The 13,314-nt window shown below is 55.1% G+C and overlaps 2 protein-coding genes across 6 annotated transcripts in view; both read right to left on the bottom strand.

The window, feature by feature from the left end:
• Positions 1-632: 632 nt before the first annotated feature.
• On the bottom strand, positions 633-3,072 carry TLX3 (T cell leukemia homeobox 3). The gene is made up of 3 exons (XM_032851796.1): positions 2,511-3,072; positions 1,913-2,156; positions 633-986 (listed from the first exon to the last, which is right to left on the bottom strand). The coding sequence occupies exons 1-3, from the start codon at positions 3,070-3,072 to the stop codon at positions 776-778; spliced, it is 1,017 nt and encodes a 338-aa protein (XP_032707687.1). The 3' UTR covers positions 633-775.
• Positions 3,073-12,467: 9,395 nt separating this feature from the next.
• Positions 12,468-13,314, bottom strand: part of RANBP17 (RAN binding protein 17) — a 317,076-nt gene continuing 316,229 nt past the window's right edge. For all 5 annotated transcript variants that reach the window (XM_032851794.1, XM_032851791.1, XM_032851792.1 and 2 more), the window contains one exon: positions 12,468-12,880. In XM_032851794.1, coding sequence (XP_032707685.1) covers positions 12,784-12,880 — 97 coding nt within the window. In that variant the 3' untranslated portion in view covers positions 12,468-12,783. The remainder of the gene's footprint in view (positions 12,881-13,314) is intronic.

Here is a 13,314-nt window from a genome sequence, read left to right as displayed (position 1 = left end):
CCCAGTCCGCCCCACCCCGCCGGCACCCAAACTCCCCGCGGCTGGCACGAACTGACCTGCACCGCGGATCCTCCCCAGGGCCCCGGGCCGTGGCTGGAGCTGAGCCGAAAACCGACGAAGGTTGGAGAGGTGGACGCGCCCCCGCACACCGCGGCTCGGTCTCTGCCGCAGATGGGGTGGGGCGCAGGGCCGGGTTCGCCGAGCATTATTGGAACGAAAACGAAATAAAAGCGGCGTTAAGTGAAATAGCTAACTTTTTTATTAAATAAAACGACTTAAATAAAAGGAACGGAAAAGGAGAGGAGTGGACCCAGCCTAAACGCAGGGTGCCCCAGCCCTGGCGCTCCCCCCAGCCACCTGGTCGGCCGCCCCTCCTCCAGCGGCCCCCGCGGGGGAAGCAGGTGGCCGGTTTCTAAAGAAAAAAGCCAAAACTTTTATTATTTACACGTTTGGGCAAAAGTACAAAGTATAATACAGGCGCCCGGCCCGGGGGGTGCGGGCGAGGGGCGGAGAAACGTAAGGCGCTTTCTTTGTCAGGCCCGGGCCTGGGGCGGGACTGGGCGCGGGGCGGGGGCTCGGATTGTGCAGCCGCGCGGAGCCCGGGCCCAGCCCCCTCCGCGGCCGGTGGAGATGCGGCCGCGCCCCGGGGCCTAGTCGAGCTCGGAGGCCCCTGTCCCTCTCGGCCTCGGGGCCCCCCCACCCCAGCCCGGCTGGGGGCCCGGGGCACCCCGCCGGGTAAGGGCGGCGATCCATGAAGACTGTGCGCGCTGGTGGCTCACACCAGAGAGGTGACGGCGGGGACCTTGGAGCTGTCCTCCTCCCAGGGCTGCAGATTCTGCAGAGCAAAGAGCGACGAGTTGTGCAGACAGAGAGGGTCGGGCTGGATGGAATCGTTGAGGCTCTTTTGGAAGGCGTCGTGTTGCAGCTGCAGCATGAGCCGGCTTGCCTGCTGCCGCTCCGCCTCCCGCTCCTCCGCCGTCTGCCGCCTGCACCGGGGGAGGGAGAGGGACAGCACCGTCATGCACCCGGCACTGCGGGGCCGCCGGCGGGGCCCCCAGCCCTCCCGGGAGCGGAGGCCAGCCGGGAGCCTCGAGGCGCAGGACCCGTCTGTACCCCTGCTGGCGCTGTGCGCCCGAGGCCCGCGCGTCCGGGGAGTGGGTTGGCATCGTTTGTTTTTGTTTTGTGTCGGGTGGTCGCCGGGAGGGGACTCAGCCCGCCGCCCACCTGCACGTCCGGGTATTGTGGCTTCGCCAACAACAAAGATGTTCCTTTTGCGGGATAACAGGGACATGGCGTGCGTGTAACTGATTCGGCCCTGCGGACAGTCAGTTCGCTAGGGTCCGCGGGTGGGAGGGCTGCTCTGCAGCTGCCCGCGCTGTGTCCCTGGGCCGGGTCAGCCTCACCCAGTTCTCCCAGGCCCTTCCCGAACCTCTCTTCCAAAACACGATAGCTTCGCCGTTCACGGGTTGGATGGAAATAGGGATCGGATAAAAACGGGGCTGGAGTCAGGATGGGGAGCCTAAGGAGGAATACGGAGCCCGCGCCGACTGTCGGATATCCGAGAGGGCAAGCGGGAAGGATTAGGGGAGTGCGAGAGAGCCCGGGGTGGGGTGGGGCGGATGCTGGTGGGGGTGCAAGTGAGAGGAAACCGAGAGGGCGCAGAGTCGGAAGAAAACACGGAGTTAGAGAGGCGCACGAGAGCGACACGGATGAGAATGGAGAAGACGAGGCGCGGGAGAGAAGGGAAAGAAACACAGGCCGGCGGGAAGGAGAGAAGGGAGATAAAATTTGGGAAGGAGTGGGGAAGCGCATCCCTGGGAGGGCGGTTAGCGGGGAGCAGAGAATGAGGAGAGCGCGAGGCTGAGGCGCGGGGCGGGCGAAGAGCGGGTGCAAGCGGCCGGGCCTCTCTCACCGCCACTTGGTCCTCCGGTTTTGAAACCAGGTCTTGACCTGCGCGTCCGTCATTTTGAGCGACTTGGCGAGCGCCGCCCTCTCGGCCGAGGCCAGGTACTTCTGGCGGTGGAAGCGCTTTTCCAGCTCGCAGATCTGCACCCGAGAAAAGGACGTGCGCGGCTTCTTACGCTTGGGCGGCGTCCTGTTCTGGTAGGGGTGGCCGATGCGCCGGGTCACGGTGAAGGGCGTGAGCGCCGCCGCCGCTGCGGAGACACACGAGGGCCCCTGAAGCCCAGCCCGGCTCCACTGCCCTTCAGGCCCCATGCGGACCCCTTGTCGCCCGGTGGAGCACAGAGTGCTCCGCTATTTCGTTGGTCCCCCGCGTCCCCAGCAGCACCAAGCCGGGCGGGAGACACTCTCCTCTGCCCCTGGGCGTAGGCTTATTTCCCGAAACTCCCTGATTTTCCAACCCCCTATGGCTGCCCGGAGCGCCGAGCGCTGAGGCCTCCGCCGCGCCTGGGCCTCCAGAACCGTTTCCCAGAGTGGAGCACCTAGGGCGCGGCGCCTCTGGCCCCGGGAGGGCCGAGGCCCGGTGCCTGTTGGCTGGCCCTGCTCACCTGTGAAGCGGTCTTTCACGAAGCGGCGGCTGCTCTCCATCCAGGGGAAATTGAGGCCGCCCAGGCTGGAGACCGTGGGCACGGAGGGCATGGCGGGCAGCGCGCTAGGCAGAGGCGGTGGCACGGCCCCGGGCAGCGGCCTGTGCGCTGGCACTCGGATCACGCCGGCAGGCGCCAGGCTCAGGTTGACACTGTAAGATCCCGGGTCCTCGAAGGGCGCGCCGAGGCCGGCAAAGGAGGCGGGTAGAGACGGGTACGTGGCGCCCGGACGGCCCCCGGGGGGCCCTCCCAGGTAGCTGGCGCCGTCGGGGCCCCGCGGGGCTGGTGCGCTGTCCTGGTCCGGGCTGTTGAGGATCTGGTCGATGCCGAAGCTGATGGGCTCGTGCGGGTGCGGGGTCTGCGCGCTGGCGGGCGCCTCCATCCTGGGCGGGCGGAAGGGCTGGGCTGGGCTGGGCGGGGAGGCGGCTGGGACCCTGTTACGGCGAGGCCATGGAGCGCCCGGCTCCTCTCGTTGCACTGAAACTTTGCCAAGAGTGCGCGGGCCCGACAGGCTCTGTGTCATCTTTCTTGAACCGAACCTGGAGTTTCCGCTGCTAATTCCTCTCCCGCCGCAGCCATTGGCTGCGATCAACAAGCCTCTTTCCTCCCATTGGCTCCCAGCTTTCAATAAAGGCCTAATTCATGGAAATAGGAGCTTAGGGACTGTTCCAAGGTGACATCATTTTAACAAACGAACAATAGGTCAAATTTATTAGCTGGGATAATGGGCGGCGGATATTAGCGCCCGAACCGCAGCCTCCCAAACCCGAAATCTAACGAAGCTGCAATTAGCAGACGCTCCCCGCTCCTCCCGGCCGGGGCGGCTTCCCGGCCGCAGCGCGGGGCGGGTTAGGGCGCTCTGCTGCTGAGATTGCCGTTTGCTGAGGGGGGTTTCGTTTTCTTCCAAATTTTTTCATCTCGGTAAAAACCAAACCATGTGAATTCTTTCAATTACAATGGAGTTGCAAGCCTGGAGAGACCCTGTGGAATCCGCGGAAGCGTCTTGGACACCCCACCTCCACGCGAGCAACGAAAGGAGCGCACCTCCCGGCGCAAGCTCCGCGCTCCCAGCGCGCGGGGTGAGGGGAGCACCGCAGCACGCTCCGCGCTCGCGAGGACACCGACCCGCGTGGGGAGAATTCACCCCCGCCCGGGCCACTTTGGAGACACTCCCTGGCACTCGCCAGGCGGACCGAGGTGTGATTCACAGGTGCCCACGCGTGCCCGGCCCGGCTGGTCTAGGGACCCAGGGTCACCCGGTGGGGAGTGGGGATCCAGCCCCTCGAAATTCGTTACAGATTGGACGGGGACAGTAGTAGCGTGTGGGGAACCCGCCCATGGCACTGCAGGTGTGGGGACCTGGGATGCCCGAGTGGCGAGGCGCGGGGGCTGGTCGTCTTTGGAGCAAATAGCCGGGTTTCTTTGGGTAACGGGAGCAGCGAGTCCTTCCCGCGGCAGGCCAGCCTGGCGTTGGACCACTCCCTCCCTGCTCCGTTCATGCCCGCGGGGACTGTCGAGGCCGGCGAGGGGCACCGTGGACAGGACAGGACAGGACAGGACCTCACGGCCGGCGGCCACCCCCAGCGCCAGCCTCAGCTGTCTCCTCTGGAGGCGACTTGCAGAATCGTTGTCTACCCTCGAATTCTGAAATCATTAGGTGCAAACTGCTGCATCCCTGGCCAGGCCCTCTCACCCCGTCTTGCGGACGTGGTGAGAGCTCGGAAATAAGGCTGGCCAGAACTGAGCGTTCACATTCGGGTCGGTCACTTTCTAGCTCAGTGACCTTGAGCAAGTGACTTCCAATCTTTAGGCTTTGGTTTTCTTGTTCATGAAATGGACAATGCGTGCATTGTGGGATTGTCCTACTCCTTGAATAAGATACTGAGAGAACGCAGGGCTTCGGGCCTGGCACATAGTAGGCACTGAGTGGCTGCAGCCCTCCCACGCCCACGGGATGGTTGATCTATTATTCTGATAAGTCTTGTTTATTTGTCTGCTGTTTTATGTTATTTGCAGAGTCTCAATATCTTGAAGAGAAACGTATATTTGTCTATCAGTGGGATCAGTCCCCGAGGACCCAGAAGGGCAGGAGGCAGCATGTTGGGGGTTGGGGGTTCTTCCTAATAATCTGCCCCCGGTGACCTAGAGGCCTCAGGACTTGCAATCTTAAGGTCTTTATTCCTGAGTCAGTCACCACCCTGCTGTGTGACCTTGGGCAAGTCTCTGGCTCTTGCTAGGTAGGGGGGATGAGGCCATTGGAGAGTGAGGGGTGAGGAGAGAGGGTGCCCAGGACCAGGGGGTGAGCCCTCCTCTGCTCTTTTGGGGCTCCAAGGACCTTCAAAGGGAGCAGACGTCATTGCTCCCTGCCGGGGGCGCCTGCTTTCTAATTCCAGCTCTGCCACTGGTGGTTTGGGGCTGTTTGGTCCCTCCTTGCTTTCCAGGAGCCTCATTTTCCTTATTTGTAAAACAGGAAGGGTAATAGCTCCCCCCAGGGTGGCTGTGAGAAATAAACGAGATAAGGTTTGTGGACATGCCTGTGAGAAACCGAATTATATAATAACAACTTTAACGACAACAGTAAGACAACAGTAAGGCCGCAATAGGTTGAGAACGTAGCTTGTGCCAGGCAGGGGGCTGAGCACGTCCTTACTCCTCACAACAACCCTGTGAGGAAACATGGTTATTGATCCCATTTTTTACCTGATGAGGGAACTTTGGGTCAGCGAGTTCACAGCTCACAGCCACCCCCTCTCCAGGGCTAGGTAGGCACCTCACCAGCTCTACTTCCCTTCTAGCTTCCCAAGCCCCGGTTCCAGGCCTGTCCTCCCCACTTCCGGGCTTTGCTAAATTAGGCTAACAAGGCGCACCCCACACAGCTGTGTGGGCTTGGAATTAGAAGTGGGTGATGTAGCCAGCCCTTCTCCCGGGTACCACAGTGAGTGGTCCAGTGTGTAAGGATCAGATTCCAAACTCTGTTTACCAGCTGTGGCCTTGGGGAATCACTCATCCTTTTTGTGCCTCAGTTCCTAATCCTGTAAAGCAACAGCACCAACGTCATGGGATTAAGTGAGCCCGGCCAGGTGAAAGCACCCAGCAGTGCCAGACAAAGCACCCAGCAGTGTCAGACATGGATGGGACAGAGCTTGGTCTCACCAGCCTCACCGCCTGAGTCCCAGCTTTCTGAGATGCCTGGTTTCACCGTCTTCCAGCAGTAGGTGGTTTGGGCCACACGGATCACAACCCCCTGTTTTCCAGCCCAGTCAGAGTGGAGCTGTTAGCTCAGGAAAGGGAGTGATTGGGGGGGCAGATAGTAGTCCTGGGGGTTCTCAAAGTCTATGCCTGGACCAGCAGCAGCAGCACCTAGGAATTTGTTAGAAATGCAAATTCTTGGACCCCAGCCCAGACTTACTGAATCCGAAACTCCAGGGTAGGGCTAGGCAATCTGCTTTCACAAGCCCTCCAGGTGATTCTGATGATCGCTCACATTTGGCAGCCAGTGCCCAGAAGAGTGTCCGTTTCATCCAAGTTTTCCAATTCATTGTTACAACGTTGTGGGGAGATACTCTCCTAAACTCTCCTGTGAATCTGAGCTAATGTCCTCTGCTCTTTATTCCCTGTGTCACTGAGCTGTGCCTTCTCTTACCGTATTTACCAAAGGTTTGTCTATTCTACGGGTCGTCAAGAGAAGACTTCTATTTCCTTCTTTTTTTATGCCATCTCTTTGAGGAATGTTTTATTTTTATTAATTATTTTCCTTTTCATTCGTGGGGGTGAAAATATAGTTAATTTTTATCAAGATTTCTTGTTGTTTTTTTTTATAAAGATATTTAAGGTCATATATTACCTCTAAGCAGTTTTTGCCCACTTGCACTTTGATGCGCATTTGGTGTTCCTGAGATTGTAATTTTTTGCTGTCCCTTCTTGCCTGCTACCCACGGAATGGTGCCAGATACGCATGCACACACACCAGAGGGGAGATCAGAAAGTGACAGTGCTAAGATCCAGGGTCTTGGGGGGGGGGCGCACAAAGACTTCCAGAATGCAGTGCATTGTCTGTTCTTCCCCATGGAGAAGCTGGGAGGAGGGGAAAAGCTGCTGGAGGCCCTGCTGGGAGACACAGAGGAGCGTAGGGGCCTGCAGGGCTGGGAGACAGGATGTTGGAATTCCCAGCTGCCCATGTGTGGGAGGCCAGCTTGGTTCCGTCTCACTCTGCCATCGACCTCTTGTGTGAATTGGACTCAATTTCCCTACCTATGAAATGGGGTAAAGATCGAATTCGGGGCTCTTCAACGTATTTGGGTCCACAATCCTATTGGGAAGATCGATGAAAATACTGTGGACTATTTTCATAGACAAAGACACAAACACATAATTTGGCACATGCACCATGTCACAGGCTGCTTACCTGCCCACCTTCCATTCTTGGGTTGCACCCCGTAGCTAGAAGTCTGTGGGGCACCTGCAGTTCTCAGGATGGAAGGCTGTAAAGACGTCTGCCCAAATGTAGTCATTCATTCAGCCACTTACGCAACACTGATGTCCTGAGCACTTATGCACCTCTCTGGACCATGTCCCAACTCTGGGCCTCAATTTCCCCATCTGATAGTGGGAGTAAGGCAGTTTAAGCTCTTCATTGCTGCCTCCCCACGAAGAACCTTCCTGAGGAGGTCCTCCAGGGCCCAAGACTCTGCCAGCTGGAGGAAGGCAGAGGCCGCCTGGTGCTGTGTGCGATTCGTGTCACTCCCCGCACCGCCCCCCCCCCCCCCCCCCCGCCCCGCCCTGCCTCGCCAGCACGGGTCATGAGACTCAAAGGACAGTTCGCTTGGGGAAGTGAGGTCTTTTGCCCAGGGCATGCAGCTGGGAAGGCTGGAGCTGGGATCTGAACCCAGGACTATCTTGACTCCAGAGCCCATGCTTTTCCCTTTACCCTGTATTTCTGTTTCTACTCTGGGAGCTGGTAGTAAGGGTCCAAGGCCCAGGACTGAGTGTGGAGGAGAAATCAGTGGAGGAGTGGGGGGCGGGGGGAGGAGCTCAGGAGCAGGGGTGAGGGCTGGCCATGGTGGGCTCACTTCTGTCCTCCCCTCTCCCCAACTGGCCTGAGAGTTCCTTCAGGACAGAACAGTGTTGACGGCATTTGATTCCGTGTCTTGGGGCTGGGGCCACGGAAGGATCATCGCGAGAGTTCGCGGTACTAAACCCAAGAGCACACAGCAAGGTCAGACAAGGGGAGAGGAAAAGGATCCAAGTGCGTCCGTGTGGGGGGTCCGGCACCCTCCAAAGCGGCCCCCCCTACCCCTTCACTCTCCATCTCTGTTTATTTTCATCACTGTCCCCATTGCCTGTGGAACGCCTCTACTCACCCTGCTCAGCAGCTTTCTAAAGGCAGAGAATTTTGTCTCATTCTTGGCTTTATCCGTGGTGGAGAAATGAATGACTTCCAGGATCTTGGTGCTGAGTCCAACCCGGGCCCTAGTCTTGAGGAGGGCCTGGCCCGGCAGGGCGGCTGGCAGTCACATGGAGACCCTGGCTGTGGGGTCGGACTTAGGACAGAGGGTGCAAGAGACAGGAAGGGAGAGGGGCTGCTGGAGGCTGTGGAGGGGCATGTGAGCCGGGACCCTGTGCAGATGACCGAATGTGCCCTCAGGTGCAGGGGGGGCGACACGGGCACTGAGGACGGCCCCGTGGTGGTGGTAGGGGGGGGTCTTCTGAGGTAGCCCCACCCCTGACCTCGTGCCCTGCTCTTTCCCTCCACCACCCAGGAGCCATTTTCTCCATTTCGGCTTCTACAACTTTCCTCTCTTCCTGACAGATTTCTCTACTAAATTTGACTTCGTCTCCACACTTTGGTTGGGCAAATTACATTAGGATGGATGTTGCAAGTACCCTATATGGTTTATTTATCGTGATACTGTTTGTATCTCACACTTATAAATAACTTATGTTATAGCTTTTGTTTGTGGAAATGTAACTTACATATTTTATTACGCTTTCTGTAAACCTCAAAAAGAATCTTGTCAAGGAAGCACTCTTATCAGCAATCCAAACTATGGGACGTAAAAACCGACACTACCATTATTTTTTAATATGCCAAGGAGGCAGGTTACTCTTGCTGTAGTTTGAAAGGTTTGCTGTCATCGTAAACTTGCACCTCAATAAAACATTAAAAAGTCTCAAGAATGATTTTATGAAGTTCAGGGAGGAGGATGAATCGGTGGCAGAACCCATAGACACAGCACTCAAGGAGCCCTGGTGTGGGACTGGCCTTTCTCTGAGAGTGTCCAGCTTCACTGGGGGGTTGCAGAGGGTCCCGGATCCACCTCCCCACCCACTATCCCTGGAGCCCCAGGGTGAAGCACCCAGCTTCAGGGTTGAGAGAGGAAAAGAAACAGGAGTTTTGGAGTCTGGCTGACTTGATTCTGAATCAGGCTCCGTGGCCTTGGGTTAGTCTTTCAGTCTCGGTGTTCTCATCTCTAAAATGGGGATACTACTACTTACTTGACATTCTGATTGGGAAACATTAAATTTAAATGAGATGGCAGTTTGCAATGCTCAGGGGGTGCTCAATAAATGATAGTGACTGTAATTTTTATATTTTCACCTTGAAACTGTTACTTTCTTCCTTTCTACTCACCTTGCTCTCCTCTCCAGGTGCCCTTTCCCTCCTCACTGTAAGGAGCTGAGTTCTCCCAGGTGCTACTGCCTCCCAACGCTGGACTGGCCTCTGTCTAGATAGGGTTCCCATATGCCAGATTTTTCACTCTCGCCAATTTCTCTCATCCAGACTATCCTATTCTTTGTTCTCATGCTCAACTCTCTGTGGGTGGGTAACTAACTGTCAAGGGTCTCAGCTGGTGGCTGTACGCTAGGCCTGTTTTGCTGAAAGAGACCTCCAGTACCATAACCCAAAAGCACTTCCAGGTTGGCACGGTCAGTGGAAGTAAGTCTGGGGGCCGAGAGGGCTTCCTGGGCAGTTGGAATCATCACATGGAGGAGGGATCTCCCGCTTCCTCATCTCTCACCCATCCTCCTCCCCCTCCTCCCAAAGAGAAGCCTGAATGGAAAGCCTAGAAAAATGGAAACATCTAGAACACAAGCAAGATACAGCTTTCTCAGGGTCAGGATCTTAAGTCAGTGTGGAGGGCAAACATCGAGCAAAGTCCAAACACCTTCATGCTGTTTCTTGCTGGAGAATTAGCCGGAGCAGTTTGCTAGCAGAGCCTCCCTCTCCCTTGCAGGAATGAGGCAGGTGTGCAGAGCCCACTCCTCCAGAGGACCAGGTGCCCCGCCCCCACCCCAGTTCACACCTCCTGCCTCCCCCTCCCTCTAGCCCCGCAGAACTGTCCACGTGGTTTATTTCCTCTTGTTGCTGAACGTGTTACATACGCTTGTGCTCCCATTCCCGCAGGTAACAAACCCACCTCGTTCTCTTTTGTGTAGATTCCATGACTCTGGGTGTCTCTCTGGAGAACTTTCTGCCCAGGAGTCCTCACTCTCCCTTCCTGCTGCAGGCTGCGGGCTTCTACTGGGAGCCGAACTCGCGGTATCTGTGCTCCTGAAAGGGTCCAGCTTCCCCAACCCCTTTTTGTCCTTAGGGCACAGGATGGAACTTAGCCCTCCAAAGAAAATTAGGATTCCTGTCCAGGTTTCTAGGAAGAAACTTGAAGCCAAACTCAACCTCTCCAGCACAGACCGGATAAGAGAGCTGTGGCAGGCATCTTTGAAAATGGCTTCTGAAGATCGCCGTGTCCTAGTGTTCACGCCCTTGTGTAACCCCTCCCCTTGGGTATGAGCTGGTCCTAGTGGGTTATTTTAGTGGAAATATTTAGTGGAATTCAGCAGAAGTGAGGGGGTGTCGCCTTTGAGATCAGCTGAGAGGCTGGACTTCCAGACTGTAGCACTGTCTCTTCTCTATTTTGCTCGCTCTGACGAAGCAAGATGCCATGTTGTGTGCTGCCCTCTGGAGAGGCCCATTCAGCAAGGCACTGAGGCTCTCAGACCACCATTCCGTGAGGAGCTGACTCCTAGCTGCGAGTGAGCATGGGAGCAAGTACTCCCCCAGCTGAGGCCTGGCCAACAATACTGATGGCAGTCTGGGAGAGACCCTTAAGCAGGTGACCCAGCTACAGATTTCCAGCCCTCAGAGACTTGGAGATAATCAATGTTGTTCTAAGCCACTACGTTTTGGGGTAATTTGTTCCATAGCAGCAGGGTTCAGAAAAACAAATGGAAGTGGATATGAATATTAACTGGTTTCAACTCGCCATTCTGAGATACAGGTCTTCTCGGAAGAAACCAGGACTTGCTCTGAGGTGAGAAAGACATGGGTTCAGCTCTCACCTGTGTGGTCTGGGCAAGCTATGCACCACCTTTGGGCCTTCGTGGCCTCCCCTGAAGTGTGGGAGTAATGCTGTCTCCCTTCATAGGGCTCTTGTGAGGACCAAAGGGCATGGCAGGTTCTCTGTGAAGTGTGCGCTGTGTCTGCTCTCAGCCTGTGTGAGGCCTCATAGTACCCCTGGAACCCCCGCCCCACAACAATGAACAGGCTGCCGTCGGCAGTGGGGCAGGCCTGATAAGTCCTCCTGTGGGAGCAGCTCTCCAAGGCCAAGGTTGATGGAACCTTCCCTGGCTTCCCTGTGAAACCACCAGGTGACCTTAGGGGGCATGGCAAAGAAAACCAAGAGCACACTGTTATTTTCTTAAAGCATTTCAAGGTAGATGGGGTGGTGCTTTTGAAATGAAGTGTCAGAATGGGGGAGGCCCTCTAGGAAGCAATTTTGTGGGATGAGGAGGTAGTAATAAGCCCCTGAGAAACAAATTCTCAAGTCAGACTTCTTCCAAAAGTGGATGTTTTATAAAGTTTAAAGTTTGCCTTCTCAAGGAAAATTACATTTCCCACTGCTAATGAAGTATACTGTAAGGCCACAGCTTGTGTTTCCATGGAATAACCCTCTTTGTAGCACACCTTTCCCTGATTTCCTGGCCTCACATATAGAAGAGAAACATTTTGAGATCAACTTGGGTGACTTTGCTTTGATGTGACATGCCCGTTGCTAAACTCAACTATCAAGAAAGGTTTCAAGAAACACTAGTCCAGGAAACATGATTATAACAGGAGCCTGTGGATTTACTTCTTCTTCACCAGGAAGGCCAACCTTTCATGTCTCATTAGCAGTAAAGGGCACAATATTTGCTACAAGCCTGAACCATGAAGACAGAGCAGTGAGATACAAAAGCCAGATGACAGTGGCAATCTCAAATTAATAGCCTAGTTACAGTCTGCCACAAACTGGAAGGGCCTCCTTCATGTCCCGGGTTTGGGTTAAGTCACAATCCCCAAGGTAGTAAAGGGTTTTTGTGGAGGGATGTTCTTCCCTGTTCTTCGTGCTCTGAAAATATGAACTTTAGCACCCAGCTCTGTTTTGGTGGCCCAGGGCTGCGGTGAATATATATTGTAATTGGGCACCTGCAGCTTGTCTTAAAAGTGAAACAGAGGTGGAAGGACTGGATGCCAGCCCCGCCCAGCACCTCTTGCGGGGGCTGCCGGTGCTCTCCAAAGGAATAGCTCTGCAGGCGGTAATTGTATGGCTTAATTCTTCTAGACCGAACCACTTCAGATCTATGCCAGTGAAAAGCAAACGTTGTTTGTAAGTCATTTAATTGTGTTACTGTCTCTCAACTTTATCAGATGCTGCTGAGGCCGAGAGGGCTGTGTGCGGCCCTGTGGGAGGCTCTGGCGGGCTCCCAGCCTCATTCTAAGTGCCCACAGCTCAGAGACCCCAATGCTGCTTCTTCCAGACTCGCAACAAACTACTAATTTAGTGGGTTCAAATGGTATTTGTCTCGACACAGGATCCATGTTGAAGGCTGCTCTAAGACATTCACGACCTTGATGACAGAGTACCATTTACTAGTACAGACTTAGGTTCAAACCTGGTTTATTAAGTTCTTTGGTTAAATATTGTTTCTACACCCTTTTAGAACATTATAAGAACAAAGATAATGGTATTTTATAGAAAGACTGAAAACCCATCTCTTGCTTTCTCAAAGACTGAATTTACATTGTGCACTATTATAAATTCTTAGAATTAAACCAGACTTATAAAAAGGGAGGGATTTTGTTGTTGTTTCTTTTGAAAAATAGATTCTCCTGGGCTAGCCAACATCACTGTCCTGGGACCCAGACGCATAAGAGTCTCTCAGTAAAGGCTGCTCGGCACGTGGTTGGGGGAGGCGGTCAGCTCATCATGTCCAGACCGCATGGCTCACTGCTGCCGTCGCTCCGCAGGGCCTCTGCCACGTCTCTTCTGAAGATGGACAGGTTCTGGGTGAACCTGTGGAAAAAGGAAGAAAGGCTGGGGGCAGTGGGAAGGCCGAGGTGGTGTGAGCAGGGAGGGTGATGAAGACACTGCAGTGGTCAGGACCTTGGAGAGAGCCCCGATCCTGGCTGAGCTCCTTCCTAGCGCCTCCACTGCCACCAACACTCGCTTCTTCCTCTCCCTCCCAGAAAACAAGAGTTTTACCACCAGATGTTCCTGGACCATTGTGAGGGGCACATTTTGTGGGTGTACTATTTAAAAACTGCTTTTAAAAGTCAAACTACACACAGGCAGTAAGGAATATAAAGAAATGAATCAAAGTTTCTGTGCCAAGCACTGGGTTGAGTTTACACACAAATCCATTTAGGCACTGTAAGTCTTCCCGAAGGTCAGTATTCTTATCCTCACTTTGCAGATGAGAAAACCGGGCTAGATTACCTGGATTCGAA

The sequence above is a fragment of the Lontra canadensis genome, unplaced genomic scaffold (genome assembly GCF_010015895.1).
Source record: "Lontra canadensis isolate GAN:19392208 unplaced genomic scaffold, GSC_riverotter_1.0 scaffold5, whole genome shotgun sequence".
NCBI classification, from domain to species: Eukaryota; Metazoa; Chordata; class Mammalia; order Carnivora; family Mustelidae; genus Lontra; species Lontra canadensis.
This window is presented reverse-complemented; position numbering and strand designations above follow the sequence as displayed.